Genomic DNA, 22,594 nt, shown 5'->3' with positions numbered 1-22,594 from the left:
CTGGCATGGTGACTGTCGCTGCTTGACAGGCGAGCTGTGCATGTAGAGGGATAGCGTGCACCAAGCCCACATTTGAGCCAGACCTTGTGCTCAGTGCTGTCAGCACTCCTCTGAGGTTGTCATTTGCACTTTCCTGATAGGAGAGATGAAGATAGGGGCTGGGATTCTACCCTTGAGACACTACCCTTCTGACCATAGAGCCCCTACAGAAGATGAAGCAATACCTTGCTACTCTCCGGAAAGGGGGAAGCAGGCCAGATAATACTGCTCTTGCTCTCCTGTACCACGCATCACTTCTCTTTCACTGCCTGGGAGAGGCTTTTCTGCCTGACACCAAAATATGTGGGTGGCATCTTCTCCAACTTTCTCCATGTCTCTGGCACACACTGGGACTCCTTCCTGCAGCTCTGTTCTCACATCGACTACCCAGAATTAGCATCAGGCCCCACGGGTTATGGGGTCAGTCCCACAAGACAGCCCCACTTGAGCCACCAGTCCCAAGTATTGGGCCCCTAGGTTACCCACACGTGTCTGACTTAGCCACAGAATTAGAGGTCCCCACAGTCTCCCCTCACGTTCAGTAATTTGCTCAAAGGACTCACTAAGCTTGGAGAAAGTAGTCGGCTCACTATTAGCATGTACTATAGAGGCTACAACGCTGCCAGACAGGAGATGCGCAGGACAGGTGCGCCAGGAGGGGGGCAGAGCTGCGCGCCGTTCTGGTTCTGCACCTCAGCGTGCTCCCCAGCCTGGCCCCGGGGCTCCTTATGGGAGTGCAGTGGATTCACCAGTAGCTACTGGTGACTGGACGTCAGACTCAGAAGTCCTGCCCTTTAGTGGAGGTCTGGTATCTCTGGTGATCAATCGCCATCTGAAACTAACTGGGCCGGGCTTCCTAAGGATCACCTCATTATTACAATGAGGTGTGGTTGGATAGGACTTGTTAGGGATAACGAAAGATGCTCCCCAGGGAATTCCAAGGTTTTTAGGAATTCTGTGCCAGGAACAATGGCCAAATTATATATTTCCTGTTAGACCACTGTGCCCCCCATCCCTGTCCTGCCACCACAAACACAACACTCAGAGTTCCTATCTTTATTTTTATGGAGTTGGCTATTATTCTTTTTTAAGTTATTCATAAAAATATATTGACGGGGTCGGGCAGTAGCACAGTGGGTTAAGCGCACATGGCACAAAGCGCAAGGACCAGCATAAGGATCCCGGCTCCCCACCTGCAGGGGAGTCGCTTCACAGGCAGTGAAGCAAGACTGCAGGTGTCTATCTTTCTCTTCCCCTTCTCTCCATTTCTCTCTGTCCTATCCAACAACAACGACATCAGTAACAATGATAATAGTAACCACAACAATGGTAAAACAACCAGGGTAACAAAAGGGGGAAAAAATAGCCTCCAGGAGCAGTGGATTTGTGGTGCAGGCACCTAGCCGCGACAATAACCCTGGAGGCTATATATGTGTGTGTGTGTGTGTGTGTGTGTGTGTGTGTGTGTGTGTGTGTGTGTGTGTGTAGACAAGACCAGAGAATAAGAGGAGTACAGTTTCACACAGTTCCCGATACCAGAGCTCTGTACCCCATCCCCTCCCCTGATAGCTTCCCTATTCTTTCTCCCTCTGGGAGCATGGACCCAAGATCATCATGGGGTGCAGAAGGTGGAAGGTCTGGCTTCTGTATTGCTTCCCTGCTGAACATGGGTGTTGGCAGGTCGATCCATGCTCCCAGCCTGTCCTTGTCTTTCCCTAGTGGGGCAGGGATCTGGGGAGGTGGGGTTCCAGGATACATTGGTGAGGTCATCTGCCCAGGGAAATCCAGTTGGTATCATAGTAGCAACTGCAACTTGGTGGCTGAAAAAGAATTAAGATATAAAACAGAACAAATTAATAGTCAGGAAGCTAAAGGCAAGAATATAGCAGCTGAGATTTGGGGTCTCCATGTTGGAAAAAGCTAGTAGGTCTATTTTAGGTCTATTCCAGGTGGCTCGTGATGTTACTGATTTTTGCCAGAGCCCACAGGGTTCCTCCTATCTTTAAAGCTTGCAGGGGTAGGGGAGCAGGCAGTAGCACACCCAGTTAAGCACACATAATACTAAGTGCAAGGATACAGGTTTGAGCCCCTCATGCTCCCCACTTGCAGGGAGGACACTTCACAAGCAATGAAGCAGTTCTACAGGTGTCTCTCTGTTTCTCTTGCTCTTTATCTTCCTCTCATCTCTCAACTTCTCTCTATCCTATCAAGTAAAATGGGGGGAAAAAAAAAAGGCCACCAGGAGCCGTGGATTTGTAGTGCCAGCACCAAACCCCCATGATAACCCTGGAGGCCAAAAAAAAAAAAGCTTGAGGGTGGACTTCCTCTACCCCTCTCAGGTCACTTAGAATTAAGGAGGCCACTCCCCTAAAACTGGGAAAAGACAATAGGGCGAGCCCTGTGCTCTAGTGGGCTGCTGTGTCCCAGAGCACCTTGTGCAGTTTATTAGCCAACTTCTCGTGACTTGGAGGATGGCATTAATCTCAGAGTAGCACTGATCCCTTTCATCAGAGGGCATACAACCCAGGTCCTTTGGATAGTGGCCACTCGCGGCTTTTCCAAATGGCAAGAGCCCACAGTCCAGCCCCGCAGGCTGGCGACACTAGCAGCTTTCTAGCACCAAACTGAACAGTTTCCAGATGCTAACCAAGCCCCTTCCTACCTGAGGGGAAGCAGCTCCCCCAGAAAAGTCTCCATGTTTTCATGACATTCATCATAGCTACTTTCTGAAGCTGTCGTGGAGGTTTGTCAGGACTGGAGCTGTTAAAGTCAGTCATTTCCCTGCAGTCAGCCAAGATCTCTGTAATTCTGTCTTTCAGAGGAGGCAGCTAATTTCAGTACAGATACTCCCATCTATCACTGGAACAGCTTAATAGGTGCAGTTACAGCTTGAATACACCAACAGGCTTTATGTGAGTAATTGCCATATTTATACTGCTTTGAATTGATGATAAAGTGCTAAAATACAAGGTTTTGGGTTTCATGTGCTGCGGTTTTTCTGGGGGCTCTGTGTTACTTAATCTCGCCCGTCCCCCGTGATTCTAGGCTTGTTAGCAAGTTGCTTTCCCATAATCCAAATAGTTTGAGAAACAAAGCTCTCTCCGCTCTGTTGGACTACCTCCATGTGCCCATTTCTCCCCAGCTCCCATGTTCTGCTTGCTTGTGAGTGAAGCAGGTATCACGTGCATTCTGGAAATCCCCCTTGCCATAGGCAGACCACCACTCCACTTGTGCTTCTTCAGATGAGCCAAGTGACTCCACACGGCCTGTGAATTCCCTCAGGACCTTGAGACCTGCTCGGAACAGCATGGACTGGCAGGCTGCTTGAAGAGCCCAGCAGCCAGAGAGATGTAGCGCTTGTTTCACAAAATAATCCTGCCGTTTCTTCCAGGACCGAAATAGCCTGGGAGGAAGCCTAAACCCTCTAGACAGCTCCGATGGGCCTGCCCTGCCCTAGACTCCTGCAGTCACACTTTCTCTCTCTGCAGTGTTGAGCCTGGAGTGGGTGTGCCCCGCCAGGCCGGACAGTAGGCCAGCCTTCACAGAAGAAACTTCAGACCTTGGATTGTCACCTGGACAGCTCTTGGACCCTTGCTCTTTGCCTGGTTGCTTTGGCCATGGGGTTTCTGAAGAACTGCTCCTGCCCCAGTCTTAACAGGCAGGAAGAGCACAGGCCTTGTGACGGTGGCCCCAGGCTGGGGAGTGGGGGTGTTACTGCCTTGCTTCATAACGCTCACCAGTGTTCACCAGGGCTAAACACAGTGCTGAGTGTAATTGGGGGAAGGGATGGACTCACCTCAGCCGCCTGGGGACACAGTTCTGTTGCCATCCCCACTTTCCAGATGAGTACACTGAGGTGACGTTGTCGGGCAGCCAAGAAACAGATGTTGGGACTGGAACTAAGCCTAGCTTTGACTGTAGAGTTCAAGCCCCCAAAAAGCTGCTTGGGCTTCTCCCTGCCGCCCCAGCCCCCACAACCCTGTGCAGTCTGGCTGATTTCCTCTACTCTTTTCATTTCTCCAGAGCCAGTGAGTTACTGCTGTCCCTGGGGTCTGGTTGGATGCAGAGATGCGTGAGACCTGGCAGCACAGTTTAGAAGCTGGGAACTAAAAAGGGGTGGGTCCGCCCGTCCATAAGAGCTTGTCCAGCTTTGGGAGGGGTGCAGCCCTGTTATGTGGGAGCCCAGTCATAGCCAGGCAGGCCCTCCCCTGTATAAAAAAGTAGGCACTGCAGATTAGAAGACCAGGATGACCATTCCTGTGACTGCACCGGGGGCAGGGCAAGTCCACAGAGGAAAATTGGCAGTGGGCTCACTTGTTCATGAAAATACCTGCTGGGTGTGGCGAATGAAGCCTGAGGCTTCCTCTGTACTGGAAGGTAACCTGAAGGTGTGTCAGTGGGCCTGGATGCTGGAGGTTGCCTAAGAGCAAAGTGCTTGAATCCACTTCTTCTCCAGCCAGAGAAACTGTGCTTGTGTCTTCAGCCCTGATTAACCTCCTTTCCACAGATAAGAGACTGACCACCTTTCCACCAGGTTTGAGTAACTGCCAAGTCAGGTGCTGCAGGTCCTGGGATGACCTGGTTTAGTTTGGTTTCTTTTCATTATGAGGTGGACCAAGGGGAAGTCCTGGTGCTGTTGAATGAAAGACGTGACTCAGGGTCTGCGTTTGCTGTACAATGTTTCCCTTAATGTCACGGTTCCCGGGAAGCTGTCGGAAGTGGTGAGGACTTGGCTGCACATAGAAGGGCAACCAGGCGGCACAGCCTGCTCGCCTCGTCTGCTGCTGAGCGGGTGGGGGCGTGGGGTGCTCAGGACAGGATCACCCAGCTACACGACTTTCACTCACTGGCCAGGACCCAGCAGAAAAAGGGTGATTGGAGTGTGACGACCAAACATGGGCCTGATTTCAAATCCCACCACTGCCACTTACTTGCCATATGCCTCAGTTTCTTTAGTTGTGAACTGAGAAGAAGAATGATGGAAAGGACTCCAAGCTCTTGTGGGGGTTTCCCGGCAAGCGCATACACGTGAAATGCTTACCCTGTTCCAGGCCCACGGGCCAAGTGCTGCAGACACAGGCCGGGGCTCAGAGGAGACCTCTCTGAAGGAGCAGCGTCTAGCTGACAGCGGAGCAAACAGCCTGCAGAAGGCTTTGTGTCAGAAGGAAGGGACCAGAATCGGGCTCTGAAAGGCCAACACGGCAGGCCTAGGGAGGGCAGCAGGCACAGGCCATGTTAGGGGGAGAGTATGCACCGTGCTTTGTGCCACATGTGCTTAACCCGCTGCGCCACCACCTGACTCCCTCATTAAAAGAAATTTTTTTTTTAATATTTATTTTATATATTTGTCCCCTTTTGTTGCCCTTGTTGTTTTATTGTAGTTATTATTGTTGTTGTCGTTGTTGGATAGAACAGAGAGAAATGGAGAGAGGAGGGGAAGACAGAGAGGAGGAGAGAAAGATAGACACCTGCAGACCTGCTTCACCGCCTGTGAAGCGACTCCCCTGCAGGTGGGGAGCCGGGGATCGAACCGGGATCCTTATGCCGGTCCTTGTGCTTTGCGCCACCTGTGCTTAACCCGCTGCGCTACAGCCCGACTCCCAAGAAATTTTAAAAATTAAAAGGGGATCAGGTGGTAGCACAGAGGGTTAAGCGCGCGTGGCATGAATGAAACATAAGGACTGGCCTAAGGATCCTGGTTCGAGTCCCCGGCTCGCCACCTGAAGGGGGGTTGCTTCATAGGCGGTAAAACAGATCTGCAGGTGTCTGTCTTTCTCTCCTGTTCTCTGTCTCCCATTCTCTCTCAGTTTCTCTCTGTCCTATTCAACAGCAATGATGATAATAATAATAACAAGGGCAACAAAATGGAAAAAATGGCCTCCGGGAGCAGTGGCACCAAGCCCCAGCAATAACCCTGGAGGCAAAAAAAGAACTAAAAGAAAAAGGAAGGAGGAAGAGAGTGTGCTGTAGGCTGCTGGGAGCCGCCGTCAGCTCCCCTCGACTTCTGGGCTGTGGAATGTTCTTAGCAAAGCGGCCGGGAGAGGAGGAACACAGAGCTGCAACTGGTGGCATCTCGGTTCCTTTCACGATTCCACTAGGAATCTGGAACCTGGAAGACGTTCACCCTTGCTCTCACTAATGCTTGGGAGACATCTACCTATGGCCCTCTGGGGCTTTAGGGTGGGGGACTTGCAGTGGAAGAGAAGTGCATTCAGTGTGGAGGTTGTGGTAAGGACAGATTGCAACTGTGTCTTCACTGAGGCCCTTTCTTTACTGGTGGATCTTTGTCTAGCGGTTACACCCACCTGGTGGCACCAGCTCACCTCAGAGTCACACTGTGCCACTGGGCTTGCTTGGTGTTCCGGTGAGGTCACACTTTGGAGCCCCAGGGACACTGCCTTTGTTGGCAGGACAGTCTCCCAGCTGCTCCTGGCTCTGAACCCTCCTTGCTGCTTTACAGGCCCCTGTCTGCTCCCATCCATCCCGGGCAGCCCAGAAAGGCAGTTATAACTCCAAGCCTCCCTCAGGTTCACTTTGCCCAGTGTGGCTTCTTAAATGCATCCATTGAGATACACTTCTTCTTGAAACTGGGAGGAAAAAACAGTCACTTGTTTGGCTCTGAGCAGGGTCCAGAAGCCCCCTTTCACAGCTAGTGACAGTAAATACATGGGGAGCTTATAAAGGATCAGCCAGATGCTCGAGCCATATGATGCCCCAGACCTGGTGTGATAGTGTCACCCCCCCCCCCCAGACCTCTCCTTCCTCAACCCTGAGATTTATGGCACGGCTGTGTGTACACACAATGGCACTGGAGATTTAGAAAGCCACAGTACCTAGTTGTGGGGCTAACACCCGGTCAAGCAGTCATAATAGAGTGTTAGTGGCATTCTGTCGTGGAGAGAAAGGAGGGCTGGCATTGCCAGAAACAGATCTTGATTGACGAGGGAATTACCAAGGGGAGACAGCTAACAAAGGGGCACTGGAGGGGCCAAAGTGACCTAGTGTTCAAGTAATAGAAGAGCCAGAAAACCATTCCAGGCACATCCAAAACAGGAAGGCGGCAGGGAAATTGAGTGGGGACTCCAGTGTCATCAGTGGTGTAACTTGATGGTGGGAATAAAGCAAGGATCCTTTGCATCACTGCCCTCTGCTTGGAGGGGAGGCAGCATTTTCCCTCTGGCTCTACCTGCTCCTCCTTGATTCACAAGAACACAGAATAGCTTGTGAACAAAGGATGGATGCAGGTGACTGAGCAAGGGAGGACCACAGAATCTTTATACCCCATAATGAATCTGGCACCGAGGGGACACATCCTTCATGAAATATTTAAGGCAGAAGGGACCCAGAAATACACAGTGATAATAGCATCGGGTCTCAGTGCAGTCACCTAACACAGAGGATCGGGAGGCTGGAGACATGGCTCAGTGCTGGAACGCCTGCCTGCACGTGTGGGGCCCGGGTGTGTGTGTGCTTCCCAGCACCACGTGAGCGCAGCAAGGACAAAACAAGTGCAACTCTGTCTCACTGATGAAGTGGTGCTTTTGTCCATCTCTGTCATTAAAAAAGAGGGGAGAGGGTGCCGGGCAGTAGTGCAGTAGGTTAAGCGCACATGGCGCAAGGACCATCTTTCTTTTTTTTTTTTTAATTGGATGAGACAGACAGAAGTTGAGAAGGGAGGAGAGAGAGAGAGAGAGAAGGATCGAGAAAGAGATACCTGCAGACCTGCTTCACCACTCATGAAGCATCTTCCTCAAGGTGGCGAGTGGGGGCTCAAACCCTGGTCCTTGTCACAAGGTAAAGTGTGCACTTAACCGCGTGCAACACCGCCCAGCTCATTAGCTTTTTTTTTTTTAATCATTTTTACTTCAGTGCACCAGGCATTTGAAGTAAACACTATGTGCATAGTCTCTATCCACAAGCCTCAGCAGAGTTTTTAATAAACAGGTCCACAGTGGTTGGTTTGTATTGTGTGTTTTTGTTTTTTACATGGAACCACGGGCTCTGAGAGAACCACCCAGCCCATGAAGACAGGGCCAAGACCAGAACTGAGGTCACTGGGGTGTCAAAACTCAAGCGTGTTTTTGAATATTTTTCTGAATATTGTTTTTGCTTTGGCTGAATCCTTAGAGCAGGCCATGCCTACAGGGAGAGCCGCAATTGGGGCTCGTTAAAGAGTGCAGAGAAAGGAGCTGATACAGCCATTATACTACAGGCTCACACAGGTCCTCTGCTCACGTCTGTGTCATCCGATGAGTGGGAATCAGGGTCAGGATTCAGACCAGGTCACCTCCCCAGCAGTGGTGACACATAGGGGTGCCTCGCCCTTGCCAGAGTGTTTCCCACAGACCCCAGCACAGAGAGCATTAGATGTGCGTCACCTGGTGCGCAGGCAGACCTGTTCCTTCCATACAGGGGGTGGGGGGACACTGGCTGTGTGGCCTCTGTGCTCTTGCTGCCTACCCCCTAGCCCCCCACACCCTTCATCTGCCACGGAGGTGGGCTGCTGCAGCTGGGCCCTCACTAGATGCACTGTTGGCATTTGACCACAGAGGAGGGCTTCGTGCTCACAGGAGGTCAGCGCTTTTCCCTTCTAGACAGTTTAAATGTTGTGCCCCTTGCAGTTTCCTCCTCTCGGAGTTCTCAGCAGCCCTCTGGCCCTGGAACTTGACCTGCTGTGGACTTTGCTCCTGAAAGCAGGAATGGAAAGGACCAGAAGACCATATTGAATGTGTCTTCAGCCTCCAGGAAATCAGTAAAGACACGGCTGGTGAGGGGTATTTTAGCCCCAGACAGGCCGCACCACTCCACATATTTTTGAAGCACCAGAGTGCTGAGTTTTGATATCTAAATATAGAAAGTGAAAAGGAAACAAGCCAGAGTTAGTCTTGGAGGAAGGACTGGCTTGTTGCTAGAAAGGAAACAGGAGGAACTGAGTCCTGGTGCGATTGAGCAGAGGTGGGCCCCCACCCAGCAGCCTGGTGCTGAGAAGTGGTTGCTTGGGGTCGAGGAAGAAAAGTGTGGAGACATTTCAGGAAGCCAGGCACACACCAGGATGGGAGGTGATTCTCCACCTTTGTTTCCAAGCTCCTGCGGTCCTCGTCATCCTTCCTAGTGTCCCTTCTGCAAAGAGCTGAGAACTGGCATCTCTCAGCAGCGCACCACTCTGAAAGGGAAATTGAAGTCAAATGCACCAGTTCTTAGCCCAAGGAGAACAAACTCTTCCTGACTGGGATGGGAGGGTCACTGAGCATTCTTAAGTTGCTAGAATGATTCTGTGAAACACAGTGCTTAAAAATTCTGTAACTTCTCTGCCATTGCTGCTCACTCAGTAAGTACTGAAGTCAAGAATAAGGCCATGGGCCGGGCTGTGGCCCACCTGCTGGAGCACACACACATTACCATGGGCAGGACCCGGGTTGGAATCCCCATCCCCACCTGCAGGAGACAGCTTCAGGACTGGTGAAGCAGTACTTCAGATGCCTCTTTCTCTTTCCCTCTCTGCCTCCCCCTCCCCTGTCCAGAAAAAAAAAGAAAGATAAAGATGACTTCGGAATGATGGATTCATTATGTGGGCACTGAGCTCCAGCAATAACCCTAATGGCATGGTTTGTTTGTTTGTTTGTTTGTTAGGAAGAGTAAGGTCTCTCTGTCTTTACTATTTTTGTTGACATACTTATGAAAGTCCTACATGGCTATCATTAAAAGTGTAAATAGGGTGGTGGTGGTGGCGCAACGGGTTAAGCACAAGTGGTGCAAAGCGCAAGGACTAGCAGAAAGATCCTAGTTTGAGCCCCCGGCTCCCCACCTTCAGGGGAGTCGCTTCACAAGCGGTGAAGCAGGTGTCTATCTTTCTCTCCCCCTCTCTGTCTTGCCTCCTCTCTCCATTTCTCTCTGTCCTATCCAACAACATCAATAACCACTACAGTGTTAAAACAACAAGGGCAACAAAAGGGAAAATAAATAAAAATAAAAAGTCTTATTTAAGTTTTTTAAAAAGTGTAAATAGTCTCCAAAGTCCCAGGCTCAACCCCCCTGCACCCCCTATAAGCCTGAACTGAGCAGTGCTCTGGTTAAATCAATAAATAAACACCTGTAAATAATGTATAATGTAGAGCAGTTGGGCAGTAGCTCAGCGGGTTAAGCATAGGTGGCGCAAAGCACAAGGACCAACATAAGGATCCCAATTCGAGCCCCTAGCTCCCTTCTTGCAGGGGAGTCGCTTCACAGGCGGTGAAACAGGTCTGCAGGTGTCTCTTTCTCTCCCCCTTTCTGTCTTCCCCTCCTCTCTCCATTTCTCTCTATCCTATCTAACAACGATGACTTGAGTAACAACAATAAGTACAACAATAAAAAAGGGCAACAAAAGGGAAAATAAAATTAAATTTAAAAAAATAATGTGTAATGTAATGGCTTGCTTAAATATAAAAGGCATCAATTTTAATACTTCTAAAGGGATACAGTGTTCCTAAAATGTCTGAATCTGTTCTGGTTTGTCCACCCTGATTTTATTAAATCATAGAATTTAGAGTCAGAGGCAGGAGCCTAAACCATATTCTACAAGTGGTAACTACAAATAGGTGTTTTTATATATATTGAGAGACTGTGTTCCCTCTTGTGACTTCCTTTCTTAGTTGTATCCCTGCTTCCCAGAGTCATTGTAACAAGACTGAACACTACATTATTCAGGTATTGGAAGATAGTGTGGTCTTGGCCTTCTTGGACTTTCTCTTGTTCTATTCACAGAGAATAACATAAAATACTTTTGATACCAGTGGGGCTTGCTTTTTTTTTTTTTTTTGAAAGAAAAAAGGCTTGTAGCCAGCTTTAGTGGGTCTTTGGAGATTTATGATATGTAGAGATGCTTCAGAATTTAAGGTGGAGCTTTTCTCCAGCGGATTTGGGGGTATGGACAAAACGTGGGGGATGTGAGGTTTGCCGCTGCTACTTTGTGCTGGCAGCAGGCATGGGCCAGAGACACCGGAATGTTTCCAGGGTCCCAGATGCAGGGTCTTTGGCATCTCTGCCGGGGGACCCCAGACCCCCAGGCCTCACACTGCAGCTGCCCCTGCTGTCAGGGCTCCACATCCTCACCTGGGTCTCTCATCCCATTTCACTACCCACCTTGTGGTATTTGTAATTCTGCTCTAAGGTTTTGTGGTTTTTGTTTTTTTTTTTAATCTTCTTAATTGATGTCTAATTACTAGTTGTGACAAATTCTACTGGCCAAGCCAGTGATACATATCCTAAATTATGCCGTGTTGTTGTGTAGGGTAGTAGCCTTGCTATTTTAAAACGGGATTTCGTAAAATAAACAGGCATCCCAAGGACAGGAAATACTCAGCTGATGATTAATTGGTGCCATGGAGCTGGCCTTGCACTTTCGGATGCTTCCATTTTTATGATCATCCATCTAGTGCAGTTTCAGCCGGCCCACACCGCTGATAATTTCCAGATAGCTGGTTTTCAGTTTGTTTTCCACCCTCGGGTGCCAGGGCAGGTGGTCATCAGCAGAGATGATGCGGGAGCCTCTTCTGTCCCAGCTGAAGGTCAGGGTTGCAGCATGATGAATGGCCTGAGGCTGCTAGGAGCTTCTGTGACCTGGAGAGCGCCTCTCCACTCAGGCTCTGGAACCCCAGTTCTGCAGTGTTTCTGGGGACAGTTCAAGCTCCTGCCGTTTGTGCCATCATTGCCTTTGTGTCAGGCTGACACTTGGGAAAGGGAAGAGTAACAGCAAGTAACTATTTTTCCACCTGGGGCAAAGACTTGAGCCTGTTGACACATACCCAAGGCTGGCCAGAATAGGGTGATTCGTCTGTGAGCATGTGACGTATGCTACTGGAGATGTGAGCCAGGTAGGAAGTTTAAACATGTCTGAAAACAGTCTAGAAAACTCACTGGGGAAAGAATCCATTGTCAGACTGCTCACAGGTGACCTCTAACCTGTGAGACTTAACAGCAGTTGAGGAGTGGACGTGTGCTGTCTCTGCTGAGAATGCAGAGTCAGGCAGCCTCAGTCGAGTATGACGCTTCTTCTAAAGGGAAAGCCAGGGTCTGGCCCCCAGACAAGTGGGTGAATGTCAGACATCTTCCAGAACAACCTCCTTCTAAGTTCGGGGGTGGGGGGAAGGGACTTTACCTTTCTTCTTTTTATGGGGAGCCAGGGCCACTGTTTCATCAGGGAGAGGGAAAGAGAGCCACCAGAGCAGCTTCTAGGGCCGTAACACCTCACGCACGACGGTGGGCACCAGCACTGAGCAGGACATGCTTTACGCACAGCTCTCTCTCCAGGGCCCTCACCTTTCTGAGCCTCACTGTCCTCGTCAGAGTCTGTCCAGTAGCCCCCACCATAATAGCAGCATTCCTGAGGTAGCTGAGCAGGTGGGGAGACATGGAAAGCACCTTGCTCTGTGCACAACAGAGTGGCCATCAGCAGCTGTTCCCTCCAGCAGGGAGGGCAGTGAGTCCCCGCTGGCCCAGGGCTTCCCAGGCCTCAGGTCAGGAGCACAATGGCACTTCTCACACCGTGTGTGGTGGCAGCAGCTCCTCTGGAGCTCGGCATTGCGGGGTAGGGTGTCCTTGGGCCTGATCCATTAACCCCATTTTCTCTGGGGTGAACCGCCTGTATGCAATTAGCAGCTTTTAAGCCCTAGAATTGATGACTTTTGCTTCGATGTTCTTCAAAGTTCACCTGCCACCAATCTGGAGCCCCAGAAACAGGCAGGCTGACGGCTTTTATCTCGCCTGATGGGCATCTCTCCCGAGGAAGCAATTACGTTGACTACTGGAGTCCAGACACTGGGCTCTCAGGGGCCTGATAATTGACTTCAGGGCTTGGGCCTCCCTCCACTGCCCAACTGCTTGGTGTGTAGTATCAGCTCCAGGGCACTTCTCAGTGTCTCAGAACTGGTCTTCAGAGGGACCCGGCTTTGGTTTGGCCATGAGTTCACATCATGATTTTAGACTTTAGACTTGTCATCTTAGGGCTGTAACAGTTGACATTTCCTTCCTGAAAGGATTGTGGAGCGGGTGGTGGACAGGGCTTGGAAGCTGGACTGTGCTTCCTTTCTCGATACATCATATTCTTCTAGGTCAGCTAACTGAACCTTAGTGTGTTATTTGTCCTTACCTAACACTGTTTATCAAATAAATTCCAAAAGATCACTCAAGAGCACAATAAATAGTAAGATATTTGATCAAAGAATAGGAAAATTCATTCTAAGCATAAGAACAAAAGAAAACATCATAAAGAAAATGATATTAAGAGCCTAACACTTTGAATTATACCTGTAAAAAGTCAATATAGTACCCAGGGAAATGGCTCGTGGACAGACCTTGCATGTGTGAGGCCCTGGTTTCAGTCCCCAGCACCCTTTCTGCTGGGGCGGTGCTCTGGTTTGTGCCCCACCCCTTTTAAATTCAGTATGCAAGATTAAAATACTAATAAAATGTATATGATGCTAACAAACCATTATTAACATAGTCAATTCTTTGATATTCAGAAACCTCTTTTGAATACAGTGTGAGAAGATTCACTCCTATAGGAAAAATGAACAGTGACCTGAATTGGAAATTCAGAAAGAAATACACACTACAAAAAAAAAAAAAAAAGGAAGGAAGGAAGGAAGGAAGGGAAAGAAATACATACTACCAAAGAGCACCAGCACTACATGGGGGCACCGAGGATAACGCCAGTGGACCCCCCCCAGGTGGAACAGTGCTGCCCCCCACCCCCATCTCTGCCTCTGTCTCTCTCAAGTAAATTGGCCAGAGCAGTGGTATTGCACATGTGCTAGGTCCTAGCACCACATCAAAGGGGGAGTATGAGACAGAGAATGTTCTCAGCACTGACTGGGCCGGTGGCTCAACTGGTAGATCAATCATGGGACCACTAGACTTAACACGGCTGAGGTTCCGCCACGCACATCACCATAGTGATGCTCTGGTTTATCTTTCCTCTCTTGTGAACCTCTCTCTCCCTCCCATCTTTGAAAGAGGTATCAGCAAAGCACTATTCCACGATCCGTGGAGTTCACACCCTGGACCTCACACCTCTAAGACTAGCTAGCACTCTACCTCTGAGCTATCTCTGAAGCATCTAGAAAATTCTGGAGTGCTTAGCCCTGTCCCGCTCTCCTGCTGGGTGCCTCATGGAGCTCCCAGCCTCCCCCTTCCTCCCTCCAGTTCAATCCTTACTCTCATTCCCCACTCATGCTCTAAGACACCTACCTGCTTGTTTCTCCTCAGGGTTGAGCACTGAAGGTATCTACCGGGTCAGTGGGAACAAGTCGGAGATGGAGAGTCTGCAGAGACAGTTTGATCAAGGTAAGGCCACAGCTCAAACTGGCATGGGAGGCTGGAGCGAGTCAAAGCAGATGTAGCAGCTGAACTGCGCCCACCCCACCCCCACCTCCAGCCAAGGGGTGCCGGCATGGGCCTCACCTTGCTGCTTTGATCTGGATCTGGTAGGAGTCATTATCGGCACATGGTATCAAGTTAGGTTGAGGGCTGAGGAGATAACATAATGGCTATGCAAAAAAAAAAAAAAGTTTTGTGCCTGAGGTAGCAAAGTCCCAGGTTTCATCCTTCATGCCACCAGAAGCCTGAGTGGCACTCTCGTTTAAAAAAAAAACTGAGTGAGGCAGCAGTCCTATTTTTCCAGAGTGATTATGACTATAACTAGCTTCCTGACAGAGTCCCTGCACTAGTGAAGCGGGGGAGGGTGATGGGACCCAAAGCTGAACTCCCGTGAGCTGGAGACAAAGACCTGAGCTGGGTCAGCTCAGGCCTGGAGCCAGGCAGCCAAATCTCTTTCACCCTGACCCCATAGCCAGACTGACTCTTAGTTCAGAGCACACTCGGGGAGTGCCTGAGGCATCACACTTCCTAGCACCAGGAGCAAGCCGCTTCTTGGAGAGAACTGATGATTAATATGGTCCTGCTCAGTTTACAGACTCAGAAGGCAGCCAGTCCACACAACCTGCAGGACGAAGCGGCTACTCAGTGCTCAGCAGGGAGCAGGCACCCACCCAAGTGTCAGGGGACGGGGGTGGGGGTGCATGCCACACACCACACGGATGACACACTGGAGAAGGGAACCTGTTCACCCTGTGGGATAGGAAATGTGAGAGAAATGAGCATACAGCCAGCACCCACGGGGTGCAGCTGAGTAGAGAAAGAGACAGGCAAGACCGCGGTCTGAGGGGCCAGAGAGGGAGGTGAGCCCGTCTGTCCAGCCACTGTGTGATACAAATTGAAGGAGACCAGAAGTCTAGTTTGGTTGGGGAATTTTGTAACCCCAGTAAAAAGTGACAGGGAAAGGCTAGTATCATGTCCAAACCAGACAGAGCTGGATAGCCCCAGAAGTCAGGTTGAGGGGGTACAGCCCTAACCCTCCCCTCAAATGGTTAGGAGCCTGTGTCTGGGAACCTCAGAGCTTATTTTTAGCAGCTCACAGGGAAGCCTTTCCTGTCCCTGCTGTGGTGATCTTGAGTCCCTGCCTCGGCTCCAGGCCAGCCTCGGGCAGCATCCCTGGCCCTCAAGGTTTCTCTGACTCCCTGCCACCTCTCCCCCACCCCCACCCCCATCACTAGGTTTTCCTTTTTGTCCACCCAGCTTACCTGGTCTCTCCTAACTTCCCTCCAGATCACAACCTGGACTTGGCAGAAAAGGACTTTACAGTGAACACTGTGGCTGGTGCCATGAAGAGCTTTTTCTCAGAACTGCCAGACCCGCTGGTGCCATACAACATGCAGATTGACCTGGTGGAGGCACACAGTGAGTACCCCACACGGCTGGGCCCTGCTGCCAGTTGGGGGGTGGACACTGCCTCTCAGAACTCAGATGTGAAGGGTGTGAGGGGAGAGAACTAACAAAGTGACACCAGAGGGACTGTAATTGGGCCTGTGGTAACTGGAGACTGTAAGTGCCACTCTGAGGGGTCAGTCAGAGAGCTGCAGGTTCCCCGTAAAGAAAGAGCCTAGTCTTGGTGTCAGACTCAGGTCACATCCCCGTCTACTTGCCTGTTCGCAGAGTTAAGTGACTGGTGACATCTTCTGGACCCTTAGTTCCTTCATTTCTGTCCCTGGTGTTGGAATGACGTAAGGAGAGGGCTGAAGACAAGGCCAGAGCAGGCCTGGTAGGGTAGAGATAACTTTCCTTTTCCCTGTCCGGTTCCCGAGCTGGCCCCTCTCCTCCCATCTCATTTAAGGAAGACAGTCTCTTAAGAAGCCTGACTCATGGCCAGGAGATAGCACAGCAGTTTACACAATGTACGTCCCTGTCTGAGGCTCTGAGGTCCTAGGTTCAAGACCCAATACCACTATCAGCCAGAGCAGAGCAGCGCTCTGGTCACAGAAAAAGAAGCAACTCGCCCCTGGGGCACCTCTGGTCTTGATGGCACCCCTCACATCCTGCTGTCTGCCCCGAGGCAGCTTCCCAGGGTCTGTGCGGTGCTGTGGAGGAGGCTGACCTCCAGAGCTTCCCACCAGGAGGCACTCTCCATCTTTCTCAGTCAGACAGCCTTCCTGCTTGGAAGCTCTCGTGTGCAAAGGCCCCAGAAGCCACTGTTGGTGCCGCTGCAGAAAGGAGTCTTTGCTGCCAGGCGGTTCCTTAAACACCAGGCACTCATGTACAAACTATTGTATTTACTGTTGAATATAAAACATTAATTCCCCAATAAAGAAATTAAAAAAAAAAAACGCCAGGCAGTAACCATCTTTGTCACTGCCCACCTCAGAGTAGCAGCTTGGGGCCGCAGTACACTCAGCTGGTAGAGCATACTCTATACCATGCTCAAGGACCTGGGTTCAAGCCCTGATCATCACCAACAGTGGGGGGCTTCAACAGTGGTGGGGCTGGCTGGAGTCGGCAGTAGTGCAGCGGGTTAAGTGCACATGGCGCGAAGCTCAAGGACCGGCGTAAGGATCCCGGTTCAAGCCCCCAGCTCCCCACCTGCAGATGTGTTATCTTTCTCTCCCCCTCTCTGTCTTCCCCTCCTCTCTCCATTTCTCTCTGTCCTATCCAACAATGACAACATCAGTAACAACAACAATAATACTACTACAACAATAAAAAAAACAAGGACAACGAGGGAAAATAAATATAAGAAAAAAATTTTTTAAATATTTATTTATTTATTCCCTTTTGTTGCCCTTGTTGTTTTATTGTTGTGGTTATTATTGTTGTTGATGTCGTCGATGTTGGATAGGACAGAGAGAAATGGAGGGAGGAGGGGAAGACAGAGAGGGGGAGAGAAAGACAGACACCTGCAGACCTGCTTCACCGCCTGTGAAGCGACTCCCCTGCAGGTGGGGAGCCGGGGGCTCGAACCGGGGTCCTTACGCCGGTCCTTGTGTTTTGCGCCACATGCGCTTAACCCGCTGCGCCACCACCCGACTCCGAAGAAAAAAAATTGTTTTAAGTGGTGGGGCGGTGCTACAGGTGTCTGTCCTTCTCTGTCTCTACCCCCCCCCCCATGTCTCTCACCCTGTAAGGAAAAAACAAATGCTCACTGGGAATTGTGGAGTTGTGCAGGCGCCAAGCCCTATAGTAGTAACCCTGTTGGCTGAATAGAGGCTCTTAAGCAATCGCAGTTTAACCACAGCTTGACAGTTTGGGCTGAACTTTAGGGAAGGTCACAGATCAGCAGCACCTCAAGTCCTGGGTCACAGACTCTCAGCCACAGAGTCCACTGTGAGGGGCCCTGTCAAGGCTGCAGCACCCACCCTTCCCCCACCTCCTCCCCACTGTCACAGAGCCTTTGTGGATTTCAGTCATCCATAGTATTCCAGGAATGAGCCAGGAGCACATAGGATTTGGCAATGGCGTGGGGCTGCTCGTCCTTCCCATCTGCTTGATTTTTTTTTTTTAATATATTTTATTTACTTATGTATTGGATAGAGACAGAAATCTCAAGGGATGGGGAAGATAGTAAGGAAGAGAGATTGACGCCTGCAGCCCTGCTTCACCACTTGTGAAGCTTTCTCCCTGCAGGTCCATGCGCACTGTAACAAATGCGCTCAACAAGGTGAGCCAGGGACCGTGCGGTGACACACCCAGTTAAACACACATATCACCATGCACAAGGACCCGGGTTCTAGACCCTGCTTCCCCACCTGCAGGGGGATGCTTCGTGAGTGGCGCAACAGTTCCGCAGGTGTCAGTCTTGGGAGTAGTGTAATAGTTTTGCAAAGAGACTCTCATACCTCGGGCTTCAGAGTCCCAGGTTCAACCAGAGCTGAGCAGTACTGAATGAATGAATGAATGAATGAATGAATGAATGAATGAATGAATGAATGAATGAAAGTCACCTTCCTGCCCCTCCCATCTGCTTGAAAAGAGAGTCAGGGTCTCTACAGATGAATTCAGGACTGGGGACAAGAGATCCTCCCAGCAATCACTGCTTCCCAGGCTCCAGGCTCCCCGAGCTGTGAAACAGGAAATGTGTCTGAGCCAGCCTTCTTTTCACCTTAGCTTGTCTCTGGGCTTGAGGGTGAGGTGTGCTGTCTGTGTTGGTCTTGACTTGGCGCCATCTAGAGGCCTGTAGGGGCCTGGCACCATGCAGAATCCCATTGTTTCTATGGGAACTGCTGACATGGCATCTTTGTGTTTTTGGAGGGAGCGGAGGGCAGGGGCAGGAGGTGTTATTGATAGGGAGTCAGCTGCCCTTCCTTCTGCAGCTTCTTCCTGCTTCACTGCTGCAGAGTGAGCTGCTTGCTGCTGCCCAGCCTGGAAGAGGGTGGAGGCTTTCCGCTTCCTCTTCCCATCGTGTGGTTCCTGTGCCCCAAGCGCTGCAGCTGGGCTCCCGTTTTCTTGAAGCGGGTGGGGGGAGCGTGTTTGGTGGGCACGCCACCTCTGCCCGCCAAAGCATTTGAGTGACAAGTGGGTCTGTGTGGTCAGTACTGGGTTTGGCTGAGCCAGAGAGCCCAGACAGGCCGCGCCTGAGCTGCTGCCGAGGGCCATTAAGGAAGGAAGGATCTCAAGCACCAGACCCGCTATTCCCAGTCTGTCTGGGTTGTCATGGCAACATCACCTGGCCCACTTCTTTCCACTCAGCACCTAAGCGCTGCAGTGGCTGTGTGTTCAGGGCTCAGAAATGGTTTCAGATCCCACAACAACTAGCAAGGTCAGATTGATCGGTCAGCTCCAGAGCTGAGCGTTGCTGAAGTGTGCCCACAGAACAGATGTGTGTGGCTATTCACCAGTTATCTGCCTGCCATGTTCAGGGTGGAGTGCAGGAGGGAGGGAGGAACAGAAGCGGCCATGCCCACCCCACTGGGGAGTGGCAAGGCGGGGCCGGCCGTCTGTGCTCAGACCTGTCCCTGCCCTCCCCGGACATGCCAGCCTGCTGGGCAGAGTGGGGAGCAGGGAGCCCAGGTCAGGAGGCGGAGAAAGAGGCTTTGTGTTTCCAGGCCTTCGAGGAGTATAGCCTCACATCTCCTAGGCGTCTCTTGAAAGATTGATTTGGGGGCCAGGGAACTGGGATCCTTCCACCGGTCCTGTCGCTGTGCGCCACGTGCGCTTAACCCGCTGTGCTACCGACTGACTCCCTGATAGGACAGTCTTTTGCAGAACCATTATGCTGTCTCTCTGTTTTCCTTCCTTTCTCCCTTCCTTCCTTTCTTTTTCAAAATGTATGTATAAATAGAGGGAGGTAAGAGAGAACATACATCCTTGCAAGCTGGAGATCACACTCAGGACCTCATACTTGAGAGTCCAATATTTATTCACTGTGCCACCTCCCAGTCCAGCAGTGTCTTTATTGAGATAGGGAGAGAGACCACAGCACCACTCCATCCGTGGAGCTTCCCCTATGTTGTGGTGCTCCCATATGCTGTGGCTTGACGAAAGTAACAGACACTGCCACTGAAACATACTCCCAAGTCAGAAGGCTCGTTCCCTGAGGGAGAGCTCTGCATAGCTCTGTGCTGCAGTCCTGATCTTCCCCTCCCTCCAGTTGCCTGACGGGCAGCCCTTTCCCTGGTGCCTCCTCGGTGCCATCAGCTCTTTTCACTTGGTAGGGTCATCACTGAGCAAGCCTGTGGCACCCAGCCCCATTTTCTGCCAAGGAGATGCCATGCTGATTGATGCATCACTTCCCAAGGTCTCCTGAGGTCCCGAGCAGGTTGATAGCAGTTGCCTTGACTATGGGTTGGCGGTTAGACTCTGAACCCCACATGACCTTACCTCCCTGCCACACCCTCCCTGCTGGCCATTTATGGTCTGCCAGGCTCCCAGACCAAGCCTCTAGATGTCACCTAGAAGCCCTGACTCAGAGGCCTCCCGCTTCCTGAGGAACCTCTGACCCTCCAGGAATCACAGGCAGGCACTGCACAGCACGTTTGAGGAGAGGTGCAGTGTGTTCGTCCATCCCCAAGGAATCTGCCCCTACCAGCTAGGAGCCATCTTTTTTTTTTTTTTTTTCCTCCAGGGTTATTGCTGGGCTCGGTGCCTGCACCATGAATCCACCGATCCTGGAGGCCATTTTTCCCCCTTTTTGTTGCCCTAGTTGTTGCAGCCTCGTTGCGGTTATTATTGCCATTGTTGACGTTGCTTTGTTGTTGGATAGTACAGAGAGAAATGGAGAGAGGAGGGGAAGACAGAGAGAGAGGGGGAGAGAAAGATAGACACCTGCAGACCTGCTTCACCGCCCGTGAAGCGACTCCCCTGCAGGTGGGGAGCCGGGGGCTCGAACCGGGATCCTTACGCCGGTCCCTGCGCTTTGCGCCACGTGCGCTTAACCCACTGCGCCACCGCCCAACCCCCAGGAGCCATCTTTTTTCTTTGCCTCCAACCCAGGGCCACTGCTGAGGCTTGGTGCTCAAAGGACTCCACTATCCCCAGTGGTGCTTTTGTTGTGTTTATATCCTTCCCGTGTGTGTGTGTGTGTGTGTGTGTGTGTGTGTGTGTGTGTGTGTGTGTGTGTGTGTCTCTCTCTCTCTCTCTCTAACAGAATATTCCCTTAAGAAGATTACAGAGCTGGGGAGACAGCATAATGGTTATGCAAAAACCTGAGGCACCAAAGGACCCAGGTTCAATCCCCAGCCCCATCATAAACCAGAGCCAAGTAGTGCTCTGGTAAAAATAAATAAATATAAATAAATCAGACCTTTGATTTCTCTCTTGTCTCTATCCAATAAATAAATATAAATTATTTTTAAGAAAAGATTCTATTACAGTTACCAACTTCTTTCTGTTTTTAAAAAATTATTTATTTATTTGCCTCCAGGGTTATTGCTGGGGCTCATTGCCTGCACTAGGAATCCACTGCTCCTGGAGGCGATTTTTCCCATTTTGTGGCCCTTGTTATTATTGCTATTGTTGCTGTTGGATAGGACAGAGAAGGTGAGAGAAAGATAGACATCTGCAGACCTGCTTCACCAATTATAAAGTGACTCCCCTACAGGTGGGGGCTAGGGGCTTGAACCGGAATCTTTATGCTGGTCCTTGTGCTTCATGCCATATGCGCTTAACCTTCTGCGCTACCACCTGGCCCCTACATTTTTTATTTATTTTTAATGACAGAAAGAAAGATATACACAGAAAGCTACCAGAGGATGGCTCAGCCCTGGTTTATGGTCATGCTGAGGATTGAACCCAGGACTTTGGAGTCTTGGGTATGAAAGTCTTTTGTATAACCATTATTCTGTCTCCTCAGCCCTTTCTGGGTTTTTTTGTTTGTTTGTTTGTTTGTTTTTTGCCTCCTGGCTTATTGTTGGAGCCCGGTGCCTACACTACAAATCCACTACTGGAGGCTGTTTTTACACTTTTGTTACCCTTGTTGTTTATTGTTATTGTTGTTGTTATTGCTGTCATTGTTGTTAGATAGCACAGAGAGAAGTTGAGAGAGGAAGGGAAGACAGAGGGGGAGAAGCTTGTGAAGCGACCCCCCTGCAGGTGGGGAGCCGGGGGGGCTCAAACTGGGATCCTTACGCCAGTCCTTGCGCTCTGCACCGTGTGCGCTTAACCCGCTGCTCCACCACCTGCCTTCCCTTTCTCTGTGTTGATAGAGGGTGAGAGGCAGAGAGGAGAGAGATCTGTAGTGCTGCTCCACCACCTGCCCCCCTTTCTCTGTGTTGATAGAGGGTGAGAGACAGAGGAGAGAGATCTGTAGCGCTGCTCCACCACCTGCCCCCCTTTCTCTATGTTGATAGAGGGTGAGAGACAGAGGAGAGAGATCTGTAGCACTGCTCCACCACATGCCCCCCCTTCTCTATGTTGATAGAGGGTGAGAGACAGAGGAGAGAGATCTGTAGCACTGCTCCACCACATGCCCCCCCTTCTCTATGTTGATAGAGGGTGAGAGACAGAGGAGAGAGATCTGTAGCGCTGCTCCACCACCTGCCCCCCTTTCTCTATGTTGATAGAGGGTGAGAGACAGAGGAGAGAGATCTGTAGCACTGCTCCACCACATGCCCCCCCTTCTCTATGTTGATAGAGGGTGAGAGGCAGAGAGGAGAGAGATCTGTAGCGCTGCTCCACCACCCATGAAGCTTCCGCCATCCTTCTACGCCCACCTCCCACATGTGGGGGCAGGGACTTGAACTCCTGTCATCAA

The 22,594-nt window shown here is 50.7% G+C and overlaps 1 protein-coding gene across 2 annotated transcripts in view; it reads left to right on the top strand.

The window, feature by feature from the left end:
* ARHGAP35 (Rho GTPase activating protein 35) overlaps nucleotides 1-22,594 on the top strand; it is a 138,588-nt gene that overhangs the window by 110,118 nt on the left and 5,876 nt on the right. The window contains exons 4-6 of one of the 2 annotated variants that reach the window (XR_009545649.1): nucleotides 2,859-2,951; nucleotides 14,284-14,361; nucleotides 15,682-15,811. Coding sequence is in view for 1 of the 2 variants with exons in the window: in XM_060176938.1 (XP_060032921.1) it covers nucleotides 14,284-14,361; nucleotides 15,682-15,813 (210 nt within the window). In the remaining variant the exon portion in view is untranslated. Of the gene's footprint in view, nucleotides 1-2,858; nucleotides 2,952-14,283; nucleotides 14,362-15,681; nucleotides 15,814-22,594 lie in introns of those variants that run through there. The other variant, XM_060176938.1, reaches the window with a different exon arrangement.

The sequence above is a fragment of the Erinaceus europaeus genome, chromosome 2 (assembly GCF_950295315.1).
Source record: "Erinaceus europaeus chromosome 2, mEriEur2.1, whole genome shotgun sequence".
In the NCBI taxonomy this organism is placed as follows: domain Eukaryota; kingdom Metazoa; phylum Chordata; class Mammalia; order Eulipotyphla; family Erinaceidae; genus Erinaceus; species Erinaceus europaeus.
The sequence above is the reverse complement of the archived record's forward strand: the minus strand, read 5'-3'. Positions and strand labels throughout refer to the sequence as shown.